Raw genomic sequence first — 23,117 nt, 5'->3', positions numbered from 1 at the left:
AATATACAAACACACTAAAACACACCCCGATCAAATTCTCAACACACAGATCAATTTTAGTACACACACACTATTTGACTCCACTTTTCAACACCTTTCAACAATCAAATGCACCCACATAACAGGCAGAGAAGTTCGAGATGACGCCGAGATCTAGTAGGCTCTGAGGATGGTGTGATGAAGCACCGAAACAGCTGTAAGCCGCACAAACTTACATAATTAAGACGAGTAAGTCCGCTAGTTAATCAATTACTGATATTTTTATATTTTCGCAATTTTAATCTGTGTCTATCTGAAGTAGTCAACTGGTCCAAGATGTAAACGCATTCTTGTTTCTGACTCATATCACTAGAGAGCGGAATTTAGACAAAAACCTTTTTTTTTTTTTTTTTCCTTGTTACATACAGGCTTGAGATTTAATATTTACATTTTTTATGGAAATATAGGCATAAATAAAGGGGTTTTATAGTTCCTAAAAATGCCTATTTCGACATTAGTGCCTTTTTTTTTTAAGTTTTTTTTTTTAATTTTTGCATAATTTTTCGTAACTGTTTACTGTTTTTTCAAATACTCTATAACAATAAAAAATTAACAGTCCTACAACTGATTTAAAACTTCGGTATACTTTTCTAATTTATTACACCCTATTATTACTTTCCCCTATTGTTTCGAATCATGGTTATTGACGTCCGATAATCAAAAGTGATCCGAATATATTTTGTGATTTTTGTACATAATGTATTCTATCCCTCTAATTTTAAACGTTTGTCTAGAACTGTTGAGAGCGTTTTTAGTTAATGCTCACATTTTGCTTATGATATCGTTTGTGTTTTGTTTTTTGAAGAAGTTTAGGTAAGGACGCAAATAGCGATAGCTGACGCACCCTTTTAACCCTCATTAACTAAAATCTGTCTGCGTTTGTTTACCTATATGAGCATGGCACACCTAGAAGACAAAAGCAAATAACTAGTGCCGGTAGTAGTAGTAGTAGTAGTAGTAGTAGTAGTAGTCATCGTCATCATCGTCATCATCATCATAATCATCATCAGCATCGTCGACCTGGTTGGCACGTTGGTATAGCGCTGGCCTTCTATGCCCAAGGTTGCGGGTTCGATCTCGGGCCAGGTCGGTGGCATTTAAGTGTGCTTAAATGCGACAGCCTCAAGTCAGTAGATTTACTGGCATGTAAAAGAACTCCTGCGGGACAAAATTCCGGCACATCCGGCGACGCTGATATAACCTCTGCAGTTGCGAGCGTCGTTAAATAAAACATAACATTTTAACATTTCATCAGCATCATCTTGTAACAGAAAAGTACTATTCTACTGGTGTTTACATGACTACTCCCAATCTCAATCTTTTGGAAATCTGAAGAAAGATCTATCATATTTTGCTAGGCATAGTTTTTACACAACAAAGTACAAACATTTCCACATTTAACTGACATTGTGTAGGCTACAACTATAATGAGAATAATCCCTAGGACATCATGTGTTTTTTTTTTTTAAGAATAAAGCTCATATCACAGTTCAACGCGCTATTCGTCACGTCATCTTCGATGTCTACAATCCCTGCCGCTAGATAGCACTGGCGAGTCATTCGCCACTTTTACCGTGAACTTTCCGGTATTATCATTGTAGAGTATTTGGTTTTTCTTAACACCCTGTACCGTTTACATTCCAAGACGGATAACAACAACTCCTTCCTATCAGTGAACAACACAATAGAGAAATCCTCTTGGCCACCCCTTCTCATTCTTACAATCTTTCAGTCGGCCTGGTAGCGTGGCCTTCTGTGCTCCAGGTTGCGAGTTCGATTCCGGCCAGGTTAACGGCATTTAAGTGCGCTTAAATGCGACAGGCTCATGTCAGTAGATTTACTGGCATATAAAAGAACTCCTGCGGGACTAATTATTATTATTATTATTATTATTATTATTATTATTATTATTATTATTATTTCATAGTCGCCAGTAACTATTCGTTATTTCCAGACATATCTTATGTTCTTCTGCATATCAGAGAAATGAGCGTGGACCACTTAATAGAAAGAACGAAATATTTTTCGTGCATTTTGTCGGCTCCGGAAATCAGAATATTTCTTTCTGCAGTTTGATAACATACAATAACAGTGTGTCGTAAAGCCAATTCAAGTTTATGCCTTTTTAGTAAACGAGCAATTACCCTTCATATTATGTTCTTTTGTTAGCAGGAGTTTGGTGACCATAGAAATTAATTTCGTATTGTGCACTAGGAGGAAAATTAAAGTGTGATTCTGCCATGTCATACTGGAGTCTCGGGTTCGTGCTCAGTGATCTGAGTAAAGATTTTTGGAATACTTTATTCCCTTTTGTCACTCTCGTTTCAGAATTCTTTCGTTGGCAATATCTGGCCAAGTATTAAAAACGTCAATAGTCCATATTTGTTCTCTTGTATGTTTTCATAGCCTACATTAAATCGAGCCAACTCCAAAGATACCAGGAATCCTAGTAATGTATTGTTAAGCTGCAAAATATATCCTACTTAACTTACATGTGGTAGTCTAGAACCTGTTTTTATGCTTCGTTGCAATTTCAGCGCTTTGTCCAAAAAATTAAAAAATGTTTTTGCAAGTCCTGTGTTATTCTGAATGCGAATAAGTGTGGAATTGAGGAATTCACCTTTGCAAGATTGCGAAACACGAACCAATGACCAACAGGCCTGGCTGTATTAAGGACCTCATTGCAGTATCAGGATGTCACTTGAAATTAGACACAGGTATGGTGGATGTCCTATTCAAGGACTGCGATGTTCATTCAATTTATAGACAGATGAACTGTGTTACCATAGCAACCAGAGTGCTGCATTGGAGTTAAATCGCTCGATGGATCTCGGTCGAGTGTCGCACCCTGGAGTGAGATACGATCGGTCGTGATACGCTCGTAATAAATAGAAGCACAGTACAAGGTCATCTCACCGACATGTCTTATCTTGTATGGAAGGCGACAGATAAGATACACATATGTTTTGCTCACACGGTAAAAATAAGGCTTTATTTTCTGCGTTTATGGCAAACGTTTAATGGAACAGTCAATGGAACGTACCAAAACAGGAACATGAAGTTATAAATAAAATAGTATGAAAAACGTCGATATACAGTTATTATTGCTAATTAATAATTATTCAATATTTGATTTACCACATATATAATATGATAGGTCCATACATAGTGTTCCGCCTATATACTGCGACAATGTAGAAACGTTTTACAAAATATTATTGATATAGCAGTAGATTAATAACAATATTAGTACAGAGATAACGTCACAGAAAATACAATAAAAGGAATAATCATCCTGCACAACTGTTACAGACGCAAAGATTGATACACTAATTATTAGAGATTATTATTATTATTATTATTATTATTATTATTATTATTATTATTATTATTATTATTACTAGAAAACGTGATACAGTTCTTGCATTATCGTGATTGTGTTCTCTGTTTACAATAATTACATTTACATCCAATAACATCTATCAGATGTGGCAAAAACAAAATCACTCCTGTGTGGGGGGGGGGAAACATTTACCTACAACATTTATATTACATTTTAAAGCAAGTTTTGTAGTTGTACTATGGAGAGGTTAGTTAAACACTGCAAAGTTTTGAAATGATAAACATCTATGATGTTACTACACAGTTCATCACTGTAACAAGAACGAATATCTAACGCTCGGCTTATACCGTTCGAGGATTTATCGCTCGTGACAATTTTACCCATCATGCATGTGTGCTATCTATCGGATTATGCTATGAACTACTTGGCGCTCGAGCGAAAACATCCGATGCAGACCTCTGATAGCAACGTTTCAACTTCATCGGCTTTTTGTTTATTCAACTTTTTCGCTGTTGTCTAAAAGTAAAGATTGAGATGAATTCGATGAACTGATCCGTAATAGTTTCATTACATCAAAACTAATGCGTAAAATAGAAGAGAACTTGTTGTGTTTATGTGTGTAGAGTGTACTTTGCAGCTTGTATATAATCTATAGAATCGTTCACTTATTTCCACTAATAAAAATACAAATGACTTCTTTTTATTCAGTACAGGAATGTATCAACATATTATTCGTTTTAAACGACTGAGTAAACATATTTCAATGCGTTATATAGTAGGCTCGAAGTGATCGTCTTCAGCGGAATTTATCGATAGCCTTTCATTCAAGCAAGACTAATTAATACAATCGATTCTTTCGGCCATTAAAAGTGACTTAATTCACTGTACAAGCCATTCTCGTTTGTGTTTTGTAAGGATGTCTGTATCAAATTGATTGCAAGAGAGATGTCGTCATTTGTTTCGGATGCAGCAATTAAATCGATAGTCATTTATTTATAGACGTCGTGTATGCGCTCTGAATTTTTAATACAGGAAGAATTGCATGCATTCGAGCATCTCACAGGCAGAACGGTGTAAGTGACTGTTGATTGCAGCGGACTAGTAAAACGAGATTTGTTGTCTGAATAAGAATTTATTTTCAAGGCATGTTTATGGGCGATGTGGATTGATGATGTTGCAAAGTTGAGTTAATAGTCTGCATAAATTTTTCTCTCGTTACACATTTCAAATAGATCGAAGTAGTTACTGTATGTGATTTCTTTTACCCTTAACATCTTTTGCTGTCTCCGGAATTCTCGTTCCAGATCATATTTACACAAGCGGAAATCTGTGGCATTATCTGGACTGTTTCTCAAACAGTAGCTCGCAAATCGCTTTCCTCTTCAACTTCAGTAGTATACTTTATTTATTTATTTATTTATTTATTTATTTATTTATTTATTTATTTATTTATTTATTTAATTTGTTTGTTTGTTTGTTCGTTTATTTATTTATTTATTTATTTATTTATTTATTTAATTTGTTTGTTTGTTTGTTAGTTCGTTTATTTATTTATTTATTTATTTATTCATTCATTCATTTATTTAAACTCTATTTCACGATTTGTCGCGATTGTTTTATCCGCATATTATTAATCAGAATCACTTAATTCGTAAAGATCAGTAAACATCTATTGTATATCAATTATGTCGTGATTTTCGTCATCTCCATAAATACCAGGCCCTGGTAATACCTTATGTTAGGGACACACCTCTAATATATTATTAGCGTATATTTTTTAATTTCTAAGAGTTCACTCATATGTCTTTTTCAGCGCTTGAATATCTGTATAATGCTTCCTTACGCTTTTAAAATTCATAAAAGGTATTCACTGTAGCGTGCCTAATGCTGTTACCATTGGTTACCTGACACATGAACTTCAATCAAAACATCTATCTTCCAGTTCGTTATATAATCGCTGCAAGTTATTATATAAACACTATGGATCATGAATAAATTTGACGCAGATGCACTATTCATTGGTTGCTGGATCCTCGATTATAGTACAAAACGCTGCCACATTGTTATTAGGCGTTTCCCTAAATGAGATCATCGTCGGGATAGTCTGCAGATCCCACACCCTGGTCTTCAGCCCACAGAGGCCGGGACTTATACAGAGTGGGTCAAGAAAGATTGCACGGCGTGACAATGTGCTATTGTCACATCCGCCAACAAGGGAGGTAGATGGTTATGTGCTAATGTAATTGTATTCGTACACTGGTGGTTTCCGTCTAGAACAAACATTTGCAGTCTAAACACCCCACTTAAAAACCATTATCATTAGGCCTATATCTACTTAACATGGATGTCTCCGATGTTTGAATCGTTACTTCGCACGTCAGTTGTTATATTTCAAGTTTGTAGGTTGAGATCTGGCCGAGGGAAATGAATTTTTAGAGGTATTTAAATTAATATGACTTACTTCTGAATGACTGAGAAGCTTTTATCATCTAGTCTGCTGTCAAAAAATCTGAAAGTTAGAATTTATAAAACAGTTATATTACGGTTGTTCTTTATGGTTGTGAAACTTGGACTCTCACTTTGAGAGAGGAACATAGGTTAAGGGTGTTTGAGAATAAGATGCTTAGGAAAATATTTGGTGCTAAAAGGGATGAAGTTACAGGAGAATGGAGAACGTTACACAACGCAGAACTACACGCATTGTATTCTTCACTTGACATAATTAGGAACATTAAATCCAGACGTTTGAGATGGGCAGGACATGTAGCACGTATGGGCGAATCCAGAAATGCATATAGAGTGTTAGTTGGGAGGCCGGAGGGAAAAAGACCTTTGGAGAGGCCGAGACGTAGATGGGAAGATAATATTAAAATGGATTTGAGGGAGGTGGGATATGATGTTAGAGACTGGATTGATCTTGCTCAGGATAGGGACCTATGGCGGGCTTATGTGAGGGCGGCAATGAACTTTCGGGTTCCTTAAAAGCCAGTAAGTAAGTACTTCTGAATGACAGAAACCTAGGGGTTTTGTAACGTACAATTTTTTGTCATGTTAGAACATTGTTCCTTAAAAAGACTTCAAAGTTGACCCATTATTTCTCGTATATGTGGAATTTAACTCTAGCAATCACCATTACATTTTGTCATTGTCCCTTGTCAGAAATGGAATTTTTCATATTGTTGTGTTAGCTGAGTTTAAGGAAGCCTTCCTCGACCATGTCTGAAATATCTCGGATGACCACTCAAAAGTTACAGTAATTTTTCCTGTAGATATACAGAGAGTCAAATACAGGGTGAGTCAGGAGAAAAGGTACATGGTTTGAGGGATGGATAATATTGGTGATTCTGAACAAAAAAGTTTATATGAACATATGTTCTTTTTTTAACGGTTTCGGAGAAAACTAATCGCAACAATGAGTAACGGGAAAGTGCAGGTGATAGTAAATTAAAAGATTGTTACCTTATATTCTGTGTAATTGTGTACTTTTCTTTAAAAAGTCCACCGTCAACTTCAGTGCATTTTGCAGTTCCTATAGACAGTTGCTGTGCTCCTCATCTGAGCTGATTCGGACATTCCTTTAATTGAGCACAAGCATGTAAAATGCGAGCTAGAAGTTCCTCCCTTGTTTCCACTTTGCGCTTGTAGACTTTGCTCTTAAGCCAAACCCACACACAGTAATCTAATGGAGTAAAGTCGGGTGACCTCGGTGGCCAAGAAATGACTCCATCGCGAACAATTCAACGCCCATCGCACATGGAAATAGCCAATCAAGACAATATTACAACCTAATATAGTTTTGGTTGCGTTCGCATGTGAGTTCTGATGAAGAACATGAGACTGACATCGTGATTTTCAAACACCTGTATGTCAGATACAGGGTATATGTTCATATAAACTTTTTTGTTCAAAAACACCAATCTTATCACCCCCACATCATGTAACTTTTCTCCTGACTCACCCTGCATAAGGGACCGATACTTTTTCCAGTCCCTCGGCACTATAGTCTGGCAAGTAAATCGCCAGCTCTCGCGGATAACGTTCTTGCCGTCTCACGGCGCTACAGTCTGGTAAGTGATCTTTCGCGTAACTAATGAGATATTTATCATCATATCGCTGGCTTGCAACAGCTCAAAAGGTTCAAAATTTATCTACCTCTCCACCTTGAGTTGAGGGGCTGAAGAGCAAAGATTCTTCCTTGTTAGAAAGTTAAACTTTGACACGTCGAGCGCCGTCTAAGTGCCTAAAAGTGAGAAATTTTCGTAACTGAAAATATCCATGATCACTTTATGTGTTGTTTGTCGGCCTGGGTAGCATAGTCGGTATAGCGCTGGCTTTCTGTGCTCGAGGTTGCAGATTCGATCCCGACCCAGGTCGATAACATTTAAGTGTGTTTAAATGCGACAGTCTCATGTCAGTAGATTTACTGGCATATTAAAGAACTCCTGCGGGACAAAATTTCGGGACATCGGCGACGCTGATATAACCTCTGCAGTTGCAAGCGTCGTTAAATAAACCATAATGTAAATTTTCTTTCTGTGTTTGTGACTGTAACTTGTTGAAATGAATCTCTGTTTGTGAAAGCTGTAACCTAGGCTACGTGAACTGAATCGACGCTTTTGTTTTGTTTTAGGACAACGTATCCACACCTGAGCCCGATGTGACAGATGACGATCACTTTCCAGGTAAGAATTTAAATACTCAAGTCCAAAAGATGAAGGGCTCTATCTGGTTAATGTTACATCACCCTCTATCAGGGACGTAAATCTATGACACAGGACTCACAGCTTTACTTCACTCTTGTAAGAAGCAGTGTTAAGGATTTTATCGCTTTTTAAAATCCATTGCAATTGGTCGGGTTTGAACGCGCGAACCTCGAATCTAATGGCTAGTGTGATAGGCGTCTAGCCACCCGGGACAACGGCGAATGTTAGAGAAATAGTGGAATGATAGCTGAAGAAAGGGGAGAACTTCGGGGCAGCTGATCTCTCAGAGGATTTTCAGAATGGATACTCACTGCATTACTTTAAATGTCATCTGATATCTCCGGAATTTGTCGCTGTCAACTATAAATTCTTGGAACTTCACCGTTATATTACACAAACCATTATTTGCACATGTTAATTACACCATATTCTTTATTTATGTTGAACGTAGGTTATTGATGCTTTCGTTCTCAGAAAATAGTGTTTGATTTTGAAACAGAATGTACAGGTTCTCAGAATTTCAAAGTATTTTGTAACACAATTGCGGAATTCTATTTTCGACGGTAATAGTATTTCAACCCCTTACAGGACATCCGGTTGTCGTAGACAGCCCTGGGCCATACACGCAGACATTTTGTCCAAGTATGAAGAAGGCGAGAAAATACCAAACTGTCGGTTTCGACATCACATACCTGTGTAAACGAGGTCGTTTAATTTTGGAACGCGTAGCCATAAGTTAATTATAATTTTATAACCTTTCCCTGCGCTACACTGACTAGAATTACATTAGGTTAAATATTGTTTCATACGAGAAATGCAGAATTTACCTTTCATACTACAGGCATGGATAAATATATAATAGGATGCGAAACTTACTGAGTTTCCCGTAACACATGCTAGAGGCGCTAATGTAGAAATTGATCTTTTTGCCACCTGTTGGGCGTAGGCGAACTTATTACATCTAGCAGCGCACCAAGTGCCGAAAATAAAAGCTAATTACTCCATGCATTTAGCAGCGCACCTGGTGACGAAAATGTTAAATTGTGCAGAAAGTATTCCCTCCCACCCTCATCGATATTCAAAACTAACCCAGTTTAAAATAAAACATTTACATTTTTATTCCTCATAGCATCTTCTACTGAAAATTCTTATCGGAGCCAACAGGAAGATAAAAGAGACGATCTATTTTACACTACCCAATTAAAATATAACCAGACAGAGACAGAAAATAAAGCAAAAGTTTAGATAATTGAAGGATACACGGGAATAACGATCAAGGTCCATTTTAGAAAGTTTCGAGAAAAACGAATTTTAAAATTTAAGCACTTAATACTTTGTTATGTATGTATTTAATAGAAATTGACGTAGTGGAATGTCAAGAACGATTATTTCTTATTACTAGCTAGACCACATGATAGTACCTCCTTTCCAATATAAGGTAGCATTATTAACTCAATTTCGATTTTTGGTGGACCTTGATCGTTTTTCCCATGTACCCTTCAATTGGGATTGTATTCGTTGGGTATTTAGTGTAGAGCGCAATGGAAAAGTCTGCAAGAACTACGTAGATAGTTCAATAATTTATTATATTACTATTACTTTACAATACATTCTACAACACTATTTTTACAACGTCCATAAACATCACTGTTTAACATACACTGCTTATACACACACGTAGTATCACTTTATGTTCACTTATTAGCAAGTTTCTGGCTGTCATCTTGTCTCCTCGAGCAACGTCTCGAACGGATAAATAGAGAACTCTGGGTAACGTACCCAACACGTAGTTCTAATGTTCACTATCTGCGACGTTGGGCGCTGATCATCTTATTTGAGCCCCCTGCCGCCAGACGGTGCTGACCGCAGTTTCGCATCCTATTATATTTCCCATGCTACAGGGGACTGAGTGTGAAAGTTTTATTTTTTTTTAGTGTTGTCTCAAAGGGAGGTCTGTTTTTACCACAGTCTAGTATCGGGTCTCGAGCTCAGTCTGTACCTGGACGTTTTTGCTAACATTATTATTATTATGACGTTGTAAAGACCCTTTTGACCCATTCTGTTCACACTTGACACAGGAAGTTCTTCAGGTGTCCAGTGCTTGGTTGTCCATTCGGTTGGTATTGCGTTTTGTTGTGTGCCAATCTGTCACAGTTCATTCGTCATCCATGATCGATTAATTTTTATTCGTATTTTGCTAATTTTTCAAATACTGTTTTTGTTTTTAATGTTACTAATATTCTTTTCACTTATCTCATAATTCAGTCCTATAGCATGCGTTAAAAGACAAAGCCCGACCTTGTTGATGTTAACCACGTGACCGATATGCTTCTCGACATTACACCAATAATACCTGACAGCTAGCAGTTTTACGTGCGAACGACGCTGGTGCTGCTACCTACCTGCCGGGATGGAGATACTCGCGAAACAAGCTGTAATCAACTGCAATGTATATTGTTGCTGGGCTAGTTTATTTGTTAATAGTTTTATGAATTAGTACTAGTGTTAAAATGTCAGGGTGTATATGTGCTGTTTATAATTGTGACAATTGCAGCATTACAAATTGCTCCAAATCGTACTTTCGATTTTCGACAGTTCATAAAACGTAAGTCAACAACATTCTTTAGTAGGCCTAATTCCTTAGTCTTTGTGTTGATATAAAAATACAAATTAGTTTTTTTATTTAGACCTAATAAATAAATAGAAGTTAAAATGTATTGGATTTTAAGGTTTTATCAAATTAAGTTTTATTGTTGTCCACATGCCTTTACTAATTATTACAAGCATCAGATTACTATCAATTTTATCTTTGCAGTTGTCAGCAATTCGTATATAAAACATTACCGTAAATTCATTCCTAATATCAGATTGATTTTGTCTCGGTAAACCAAAGAAAAAAAATGTAACAATTAATTACGGAAAGTAATATGAAGTATGCAATATTTATCATAATATGCAGCTTTGATATAAGATAATAATTTTACATTAAATATTATTCAACATTTCTTAAGTGTTTCGTATATTATTCCACATTAGTAACTCACGTTTTAAACAATAGTCCGAATCTCGCTATGTTAATATTTGTATATGTGGACGTAATTCCATCCCTCTGCGCTAGATGTCAGGTCCGCTATTTTAGGCACTCACGCCAATGCTGCTAGTATACAGCTGTCCGGTATTATTACAGTAAGGTATTGGCTCACCAAGCGAGTACACTTGAGCCATCCCTATCGAAGGGGGTTCTAACCCCATCACAGGAGGCCGGTGCCCAACATGGGACATCATGGCCAACATTCATTCATTCATTCATTCATTTGATTACACTTCTTAGAACTGTAAAACCCTCTGAAACCTTTGACATTCTGTTTTACCGCATCAAATTACGTGTGATGATATTTCTTTAAACATAGGACCCTAGATATGGAATCTGTAATACGTGGCCTTTGCTTTCTTCTGTTTTCACATTCAGGTGAAACTTGGGAAGTTCTGAATTCCTTTACGTCAGAAATTCGTCCCCCTAATGGCGTCACTAGTTCACGAACATTTATTGTGGAACGAGCATCGATGAGGATTACATAAGTATTTTTACGTGGACAGATGTAGTGACGTCATTTCGTTATTGTCCTTTTAAAGTATAAAGGTTAAGGGTCTCTTTTCTCAGTTGTCTTTTATCCATTCTATTTTCGCATTAAATACGTTTAATAAACACAACAAATAGTTTGTAACGAGGTTTCATTGCTCATCCCATCTGTTAATACGACAATTAATGTTAGAAAACTAATGATGTCTTATCATAGTTGTCAGCTGGTAATGATATGTCCACATGAATCAGGGGTTGCAGGAACAGCACGTGTCGCTATTTGTGGCGAAATGAGTTTATTCGAGTTTCATGGACTGTTGATATAGGGCCATCATTCCATGCAGAAACCACATGTCAGTATAGCCGTCTCACATTTGGAGACCTGTGAAATCCTGGAAGCGCGCAGAAACAACTCGTGTAAAAGACATGTACCGATACATTGGTTCCGATTCCAGACGGCAGACATCTACGACACAAGAATACAAAAATTGTTCCCACTGAATGACAAATGTCTCAATTCTGGCGGGGAATATGATGAAAAATAACCCAACAATTGCTATATCTGTCCCAATAAAACTTTCCATGAAATTTTGTTCTCTTTCTGTAAACGGCCCCAGGGAAACTTATTTTTTACAGCCTTCGTAATTGCGCTCGAGTGGTCAAAATTTGTGTCAGCACATATTTTGACATTATTAAAATGATGTAAGAGAAAAGATATTTAAACACATTTTTCAAAATGGTGACCGTTCATTTCGATACAGGCTTCAATTCTAATGTGTGCAATTCCAATTACCTGTGTCATCCTTCGTACTAGTAACTCATGTTGAAAATAATTCCGTATCTACTCTATAAAAGAGTACCTTACGTACTATAAATTCAATCTTCACTTCTGCCCGATCCGAAAAAATAAAATTACTCAGACATGCTATCTACTGTCCGTCCAAGTGGTTATGTCACAGGATCGTAGAAAGGGGGGAAATCACGTGACAGTTAATTACTCAACAAGGCCCTTTTATTTAAGTTATTTTAAACATTTGTATAATATTACGTAGACGTACAATTCCTAACAGAAATTAATGTTTTTAGAAAAGAGCTAAGACAGCCCAGCCACTAGCCTTTACAGAGGGGCGAGCAGAAGCGAGTGGGGGAAACCGGAATGCGGCGTAGGCAAACGGACGACAGTACCTGTGCGAAAATATGATTCAATATTGAAAGCTCTTTCGTCACTGGAAAACGCGAACGTATTTCTTGAACGTACTATACTCTCTACAGTACTGTTTACTTTGACTGCATACGCGGCCTGGTTCTGTGTAGAGGAAGGTTGGAAGTTTACTAGTAGAGGGAGTGGGAGTGAAATACATTAAAAAATTCAGGTACAATAAAAATTGAAGTAAAAATAAAACTATATCCCTGTGTTAACCTGTGAGTTTATTTGCCAATCGAGAGTTTCTTTGGCACTGATGCGGCCGCTAAACTTTTATAAAGGCTGGTTCACAATAAACCGGAAACGAGAATCGGAACGAAAACGAAAACGGTAAAATTGTTAAAATGTGTACATTTAAATGTGAGCATTCACAATTAACGAAAAGCTTGCCTGAGCCGAGGATCGGGAACGGAGAGTTGGCCAAGTTTCAACTTTGGCGTTCACGTTTCCGATCACAGCCCACTAGATTCATTCTATTCCCATCTAAAAGCTATCTTGTCGTCGTATATTTTGTAGCAAGAAGACCGTGACATAACCTATGCATTATTTTGTTCTGTGCTGTGCATCATGGAGCAAGTTTTATTTGATGAGATTCTAATATTGAGTGTTGAGGAAAATCCTCACGTTTACGATAAGCGGCGCACCTCGTATAAAGATGAGAAAATGAAGGAGAATACGTGGCTTTCAATAGCTGCATCTTTGAACACCGATCGTAAGTGAATCATATTTTATTAGGATAAACTCCAGAACACGGACTGCACCCTTTCCCTCTTACTTCAAAATTCCAACCTTGTGCACACAAAATAAATTATTGGCATTGTAATTTGGTAGGTGCAATCCGTGTTCTAAAATTTTCCCTTTTATTACTGTATTGGTTGTATTACACACTACATATTCATGCTTCAATTCAATAACTACTGTTTTGTTCATTTTTGTTCTATTACAAATGTTTCTTCTCTAATTATTTTACGTTATGGTCGACTTAAAATAAGTTGTGATGATAAAGATGCATGGGCATATTTATAATACCGTACCTAATGAAATGTTTCAGTTTAAATTTCGAAGTTGGTTAACCTGTGTTTATGTTGGCTGCTTTGTACTCATGAGAGAACGCCATTGGTCAATTATACACAAATAACATGAGAATGCGTAATATCGACTTTACATATCGTTATTGACATGCATATCGATATGCATATCGTCTACGTTTTCGGTTTATTGTGAATCAAAAATTTTCATATTCACGTCATCTGCTTCTCGTTTTCATTCTGGTTCTCGTTCCCGGTTTAGTGTGAACCAGCCTTAAGATTTGAACCTGTCGCAACGTGATACGATACGACATGATGTGGTTTACGTGTTTGAATAGCTAATTCATGTGTCATTTAGAAACCTTTTTGCTTATTTCCGTAATGGGCTTGTTTCTCGTGCTGTAATTTCAGTAACAAGCGTTGCCGTAACAAAACGCACAATTCCGTCGGCCTCAGGAGATGCACTGCAAGCGAAGTATTTTTCGACAAGGTCGACGGGTGGTTGCGTAGCACTGCATTGTGCAGCCGGTACAGTTTCTTGACGTTCCGCGTCCTAATTGAAACTCAGCAGGGGCCAGGCGCTCGATCACTTCTCTGTGCCCGGAGTCTTTCTTCCGCCAGCGCTTACGTAACTGCCAGACGACTAATCATCCATGGAACACTTGGCTTAGCTTAGGCGAACGAGTACAGCAGAGGCTCGTGTAAACACAGCGTGGTGAGTTGCAGAACGGATGGCGAATATTTGACTGTTTTAAATAATTAATTGCCTTCTGGTGCAGTGTTAGAGAATGTGACTGGAACCCATGTGAACAGGTTCGATTTCAGCCAAGGATCTGCCACAGATCATCATCATCATCATCATCATCATTAGGGCTAGGATTTTGATGAAATTGCATCTTTTTTCTAGTAAGCCAGAAAGATAGCTGCTTTAGTATTTATATGTTATGTGATAAACTGAGCGTTTTAAGACATATTTGTTAGGGCATTTTTTTTTTTTGCATTTTTTGCTTTTTTCAACTCATCTTTTGTTTTATTCGGTCATTTTTTAGGCATTTTCCTTTAATTTTGGTCATAAATCGCCATTATTAATGTAAAATAATGTTCATTTCCTTTGATATTTTCTTTACATATTTTGTCCATTAATACTCATTATTTTGTATAATATTTTAATCGTTTTTCTACACAAATACAGTATTGTCATTTTAACGTATACTGTTTTCGCTGTAAGAAAAATCATGTAAACACAAGCACGTGGCTGTCATACCCGTGATTGGCTCCCAGTCGAAACACTTACATGACGCAGGAAAATATAGTCCGTATTTGGAAACTATCATCTTGTATTATTTGAAAATAAAATATTGAATTCTAGTTGTTAAATACAATGAAACATATAACTTCACTCATATGTAAAACGCTATGTAGAAGAAAAACTACTTTTATATTTTGTTATGTACTATGAACGCGGATGAATACAAACAGTAATACCGAGGTAGTCTGTTTTTGTAACAAGATGGCGTCACTTGAGCTCGTAGATGTTTACGTAAGCACGTGGTACTGAAGTATGGCTTCTGCATCCTCGGTGTGTGTGGTTATTAAACATAAGAGTGGAAATCCTCTCAAAAGCGGAGAAAAACAAATAGTCTTAAATGTATATAATAAGTTAAATCAGTTTTAATTACAGTAATTATAAAGTAAATGTTTCCTAAGCAAATGAAAGTAGCCTATAATAGTGAGGTTAGGTCTACGTGACGAGTAACGGGAAATGTTTAACATGAAACAGAATGTACAACAGTAGGCGGGAACACGTACTGAGAATCTATGGCGCCAAACAGCGGCCAATGAAGCCTCACTTCAGTCACGTGCTATTGTTTACATTAGGATTTTTCTTACAGCGAAAAGATTATAGTACACCCCGTGTAATGGATCAGTCCAACCACACCTTCAATATAGACTCCTCTATACCTGCTAATTCCGGATAAGAGTTGCCTTGTGGTAGACTACATGGAAACTAAAAGTAAAGTAAATCCATGGTGCTACAGCCCATGAAGGGCCAAGACCGACTAGCTGACTGCTGACCTCACGTCCACATGCCGACGCAGAGGTGAACGATCATACATGGAAACTACATCAGGTAAAATAATTAATTAAAGTGTACTACTTAGAAAAAATTATGTAAAATTTAATTTAATTGCTAATCTAAATATTAAGTAGTACAAAACGTCTTTTCCTACTAAGCCAATTATGTAACACCAATTTTTTTATAGCATTTTACGTGCATTTTTGAAAGATTTTTAGGTTATAAATGCATTGTTTTTAGGACTTTTTTTTTTCATGATTTATAGGTAATCAAAATCCTAGCCCTAATCATCATCATCATACTTAAAGAATTGAGAGCCACCTATGTTGAGCGGTAGTGCATTTGTCAACTGATAAATAGCCACGTTCAATTAGTAGGCTAGCGGTGTCAAAGAGGACGGAAGCTTTGTAGTTTCAATAATTTTAATCATGTCGCGCTGTCCATTGTCGTCAAGTCTTTTGAAGGCCGCTCCAACACTCCACGCGGAGTGCATATATAAACCAGAGTTGCAAATTTTAGCAGTGTGTCTTGTTCCATGTTATATTAATATATAGCAGCAACAAACAAGACGTGACAACGTCGCATTTTCATTTTATTATCGGTGCATGCAATAAAGACCTACAAATCTTAAAAGGAATGCCGCTGCCTAATAATTAAACGAGGCTACTATACTATCCTGCGTTCGAACATGTGTTCGACTCCAGCTTGGGCTGGTTATCAGGGGCCTATATCTTAAAACCGCTACTATGACAAGCTGAAATCAGCGAGTGACAAGTTGAGTAAATTTTATATTTCAATTGTTTTGACAAGCATGCCAAGTGGCTCAATTGTTGACTAAGTTTGACAAGTAAAATGGCAGATCACAATATATAGCGTGAACCATATTAATATCAGGGGGTTATTCTTTGAGATATTTTTTAAAAAGTTAATATAGTTTTGCTCATTTTTGCTTCCTTTTCGAGATAAAAATTATTTTATATGAAACATTGTGATTGGAATGACCTACCTGCAGCGGTCTTTGAGGGCTGTCCTTCCTTAAGGAGATTCAAGAATAATTTAAAAAGTTGCATATAAAGTGAAAATTAAAATTAAGGTGACATTCAACATTTAATTTTTTTTAAGGTGACATGTATTTATCTAGGCTGACGAGTTTACTTCCTTGGTTTGAATTGTAAATTATTTAAAACTAGCGTGTAAGAGGGCCTTAGACTAGAAATGTTTAGTTTAAATGTAGTTCTGTTTATAAGTATGCATAAGGATGTAATTATTTGACTTATTTGAACTGTTGTATCAGTGAAGCGAGGTGAGTCAGTGAAGTTATGGTTTTACAGTGCAGTGAACAGTTCCGATCAGTGATAATTTATAGCGTCAATGAAATGTGTTCTATAGTGTCAGTGAAATGTGTTACAGAGTGTCAGTGAAATGTGTGCTAAAGTGTCAGTGAAATGCGTCATAGTGCCACTACAGGGAATGAGATGAGAGTAAAGTGAAAGACTATTGAAACTTTTGTAGGACCTATACATAATTATGTAGGTTGTATTGTAAAATTAGGTATTTTATTTTATGTTTTATTATTATTGTGTTAAATTGTATTGTGTATTATTATTGTATTGTGTGTAAAATTGTATATGTGTTGTAAAACTGTATTGTGTATTGTAAATTTTATTGTATATTGGTTATCATTTTATTGTGTATTGTTAATATTGTATATACCACTGCCACCGGGTGCTTGCCCACTTGCAGTGTAAGTAAATACATAAATACATACATTTCATAGTGTGTTTTGTGAAAGCCATTGATTTAATTTGAAATATTCTCATCAGCTGATCATCTTATTTGAGCCGTCAGATGGTGCTGACCGCAGTTTCGCATCCTATTATATATTTATCCATGAAGGGGGCCTGAATAAATTTGGCCTGATCTTCTTCACATCTGACCTAGCATAGAATGATAGCTTCCTCTTCCGGGGCCGCAGAACTGGGACCTGCACTGTGTGTGAATATGCAATATTATAATCTTCGTAATTAAACGAACCTTGTCATTGATCAGATATGATATTTGGAAGAGTTGGATCGGCAAAGAATCAGATTTGCAGCATCGTTCTGGGGAACTATCTGGACGGAAGCGAAGTGACCCGATACCGCGGCGCTCCGCTCAGGAAGGGGGCGTGAAGAGGGGGGTTGCAGTGCGGACTGTACAGTAATAACAATGCACGACTCAAGTGAGCGGCAGGTTCCTTCAACCGGAAGCCGAGTGGCCTGACAGGTTGGTCTGTCTGCCGTCAGATCAGTCGAGTCTCGGAGACAAACCTGGACCGAGCGAGACTGGGCGCAATTCACCTGCAGCATGAATAATGGATAAGCACTTCCTCCCTCCCTATCACAGGATGCTCCCACACTGCTGTGGCAGTCCTTCAAAACGTCCCGGAAAATCCGCTTCTTCTCTAAAAATTCTTCCACGTCGGTCAGTTGTCCCGAATTCACATTACAGGATCTCTATGGGTGACATCAGCGATGAGTGCAATAACTGCACGAAGAGGAAAAGTAGCCTTACGTTCCAGAAACTGTAATTCACTTTAGTAATTATGTTTTCCTTCAGACATAGAGGAAAAGGGGCACAGACAACCCTCTGATATAATATGCTTTCATTATAAGAATGCCATTTTCAGGCGTGGTCTTTCCAAACTCAATAACCACGTTCAATTCCCATCAAGTCGAATGAAATTTGTTGTGGAAAATACGATATTTTAAACAGGTTTTGTAGTAGTATTTCCATTTCTACCACCATCCCACCACTATTTTGTGGTAAGTTAGATTCAGCTCTCATGGTGCACTTCGAGCAAAATCTATAACGACAAAGAAATCAAATCTTTCGCCACATTGTAAAATCCATAGTATTCGTACATCGCTTCACAGCTAGAATATGGAACATGTCAAAAAATCTTAATAGTACCTACTACAAAGTCTTACAGTCCAGTTGAAATACTGTATATACAGAAGAGTTTTACAATATACTAATACAACACAAGGGGTTACTTAATACAAGCCAGAAATATTCATGCAATGTTGTTAAATGTCATAAATCCACCTACAGAATAGAAGATGTGAGAAATTAGGTACTTCTTTAATTTGGTTTTAAATAATCTTATATTTTGAGTTTGATTTTTTGTATCCATAGGGAGGCTGTTAAAAATATTTACTGCCATATAACGCACTCCTTTTTGATAGCACGATAGACTTGCCGATGGAGTATGAAAGTTATTTTTTGACGATTGTATTTGTGCTATGAACTGTTGAATTAGTTACAAAGTTTTCACGATTACATACGGGGAAATATATTGTACATGTATTCGTACATTACATTCCATTATATGTATACTTACTTACTCACTGGCATATATACACATACATACATACATACATACATACATACATACATACATACATACATACATACTGTACACACATGCATATATACATACACACATACATACATACATACATACATACATACATACATACATACATACATACATACATACATATATACATACACGCATACATGCATACATACATACATAAATACATACATACATAAATACATACATACATACATACATACATACATACATACATACATACATACATACATACATACATACATACATACATACATACGTAGAGGGAAAGAGTTATAGTATTTTATACCCTTATTTTATTTTTCCGATCTGCCACGACATACACGATGTCATGTGATCAGCACAGCTCCTGTCATCTATCTGAGGCAACCAAGAATATCACATAGATTGTGAAAACCAACAGTATGATTCCTGAGATGTTGATACAGTGTCGTAAAATAACCCAATAAAAAAAATTAGAAAAATTATTGGCGAAATTTGTAACCAACTAATGTGACTGTGAAGACTGTAGTAGTAGTAGTAGTAGTAGTAGTAGTAGTAGTAGTAGTAGTAGTAGTAATAATTATAATAATAATAATAATAATAATAATAATAATAATAATAATCTGATTGCATTTGATTTTCTTATTTTTCGTTATTCCACTATGCTTTATAGATACGTATAACGTGTTAGAGCTAATCAGTGAAATCGAGAAAAGAAAAAGAAGAAGAAGAAATAGGCCTATCTACTAATTATTGCATTGTGTAATAATCGATCATGATATTCACATGCATAGGCATATTAGTTATTTTTTCCTTACATAAATGTTTCGAAAACTTCTTCCATTTGTATCTCTATCGGAACATATATCGACTTATCTGATTCATCGATGAATATTCATGGAGATGAACTTTCTCACTTGTTAGGTTGATAATTTATCATCACGTTTATGCAAAGCCTTGCCGACTCTCTCGGACGCAGCAGACTGGTTTCGTAACTGGTCTGCGCTGCTCATCCTTCAGTCTGTTCTTGGGAAACCTCCTCGTGGTATTTCTTTTAGTCAATTAAGGCGGTGTTTATGCAGAGAAATACCCACCATCGATCGCTGTACCTGATTAAAATACATATCTGAAACAAATTTGCTGTTCGGTGATTTAAAGCTGCGGTACTTGTTGTGTCCAGGCAGGAAGTCAATCATTATGGCGCGTACAAAGAGAAATTGGAGCCCCAAAGTCTTGAACAAGTTCGAGTCACGCCTAGAGATTCGGCAACCTGATTTTTTCCACGGTAGTAAGACCCAAAACACCCTGGCAGCGGGGCCCAGAATCTTAACAATTGAGCATTTATAAGACTGTCAAATAGAAGGAAAAACTTCTAAACAAATAACTAGTTACAAAATTGTCTAATAAAAGTACCTACGCAAGAAATTTGTTACACAATTTCCAAAGAGAAAAAAAAAACTTATTGACAAGTACCTATTTACAAGATTGGCAAGTAGGAAAAGCGTTTCAACATGAAACTATTTAAAAAGACTGCTAAATAAGAAAAAAAAAAGTCCCAACAAGTAACTGGTTACAAGACTGCAAAATAGAAAAAATGTTTCGGCGAATAACTAGCCACAGGGCTGCCAACAGTCAACTAACAATAAGACTGACAGATAGAAGAAGCGTCTGAACAAGAAACTAACAATACTGCTAAATAAGTAAAAGAGTCCCAACAAGTAACTGGTTACAAATAGAAAAAGTGTTTCAGCAAATAACTAGCCACAGTGCTGCCAACAGTCAACTAACAGTTAGACTGACAGATAGAAGAAGCGTCTGAACAAGAAACTATATAACAATACTGCTAAATAAGAAAAGCGTCTCAACAAATAACTGGTTAAAAGACTGCCAGACAAGAAAAACGTCTTAACAATAAAATATAACAAGTTACAAAACTGCAAGTGGGAAAGACATTGCAATAAACAATTGCAAGACTGCCAAATTTTGTATTATTTTTATCATTGATTGTATTTTTTGTATTTGTGTGTGCTACCTGATAGGATGAAAGAGAAGGCCTTAATCCTGTAAATAGACAAAAGTGTTTCAGCAAATAACTATCCACAGGGCTGCCAACAGTCAATTAACAATAAGATTGACAGACAGGAGAATCTTCTCAACAATTAGCTAACAACAGAATTTCCGAATATGAAAGCTTGTTAAAAATCATCGTTACAAAATTATCGACTAAGAAAAGCGTCTAATCAACCAGGTGCAAGATCGCCAAACACAAATCTTGGAATGAGGGAACTCTCCACTCTGACACACACAGAAACGTTTTCTGTAATAAATCCAAAACCAAAAGATCCGTGTTCGATTTCTGGAAAATATGTCTATATTTATTTCCCTCGCATAGGGACTGGCCGCTGGTAAAATGTTTGGCATGTTGTTATTTTAACTGGTGGTCTTGCGATATGCTAACCACATAACCAAGAAATATATTTGTGGATGTCAAAATGTTAGTTGCAAGTCTAAATGAAGGTGCGCAGTAGCGAAAAGTGTCAATGTCTTGTATATTTATTAACATATGACGATGATGATGATGATGATGATGATGATGATAATAATAATAATAATAATAATAATAATAATAATAATTTAATAACTAGTGGCTTGTGCAGCAAATGCTGCAAACTAAGTTCGTTAGACGTTCAAATAAACATTTTTCAGATTTATTTTCAGTGAAGAATACCAGACATCCTGAAAGTTATTTGCTTCCATAATATTGAAACATATTCCCTCTTAATGTTTTTTTATGCCAAATACTTTTTCTTGAACCTATACACCTTCAGTTTTTTAGTTTGAACGTGAAAACGCAAGTAACAAAGTCAGGACGATCAGTCGGTTTTCCATGTGAGAGTAAAGCAAAACTGTAGCTATTTCAGGTCATTGCGGAATGTAGGTGAGAGTTAAAAAATGTCAGGTTTGCTATGTTTTCGAACAATAGACATAGCGTCTTGGTATAGCTGCTGCATGTTTCGTAAACTACCTTGAAATGTAAAGGGTAAAATCATTTTATCCTGCTAAGAGATCTTGCTGAAATGATCGGGAGAATACAAAATTTTGTAGGCCTCTTATTTTATCAGTAAGTAATACTTTTTGGTCTTTCCTTAGGAACTGTAATTTTTGCGGTCTCTCGAGCCAATACTGAAGGGAATGACCCATATAAATATCTACACCACACCGCCATTAAGTATATGAAAAAGACTCAACCCAACTTGATTAATTAGATTTTTAATCATGTAAGTTTTATTGTTTTCAGTAACGTATACTATATAGCCGCCACTCAGTAAATTATAGAAATCAAGATCTAATTTAAGATATTCTCTACGTCTACTTACATAACCCCAAAACGTTTCACTTTCATATCATCAGTATAGCATTAATATGTATAATTAATGAAAAATAGTCACATCATGGCATTAACTATAATAATATTTTATTTCTAATGATAATAATGTCATCAAACCACCTCAAGTTTTGTAATTTTTAATATCCAATACACAGCTGTACTTAGAAAATTGCACACCACAGAATCAGACCTGTTAGTTAATTGCACACCACAGAATCAGACCTATAAATAATTTTTAGTAAGTCTTTAGTAAGTTTTTAATAACCAATTTAATTTGAGCTCTAAATATGTCAGCATTCTTGCAGATCATGGCCTTCGTGTAATATTGTTTACTGTAGTGTGTGTTTTGTTTTAT

The 23,117-nt window shown here is 36.3% G+C and overlaps 1 protein-coding gene across 2 annotated transcripts in view; it reads left to right on the top strand.

Annotated features, from left to right (window-relative positions):
- LOC138695801 (nucleolar protein 4-like) overlaps nt 1-23,117 on the top strand; it is a 927,536-nt gene that overhangs the window by 824,358 nt on the left and 80,061 nt on the right. For both annotated transcript variants that reach the window (XM_069820005.1, XM_069820004.1), the window contains exon 4: nt 8,013-8,064. In XM_069820005.1, coding sequence (XP_069676106.1) covers nt 8,013-8,064 — 52 coding nt within the window. The remainder of the gene's footprint in view (nt 1-8,012; nt 8,065-23,117) is intronic.

This window comes from Periplaneta americana, chromosome 3 (assembly GCF_040183065.1).
Source record: "Periplaneta americana isolate PAMFEO1 chromosome 3, P.americana_PAMFEO1_priV1, whole genome shotgun sequence".
NCBI classification, from domain to species: domain Eukaryota; kingdom Metazoa; phylum Arthropoda; class Insecta; order Blattodea; family Blattidae; genus Periplaneta; species Periplaneta americana.
This window is presented reverse-complemented; position numbering and strand designations above follow the sequence as displayed.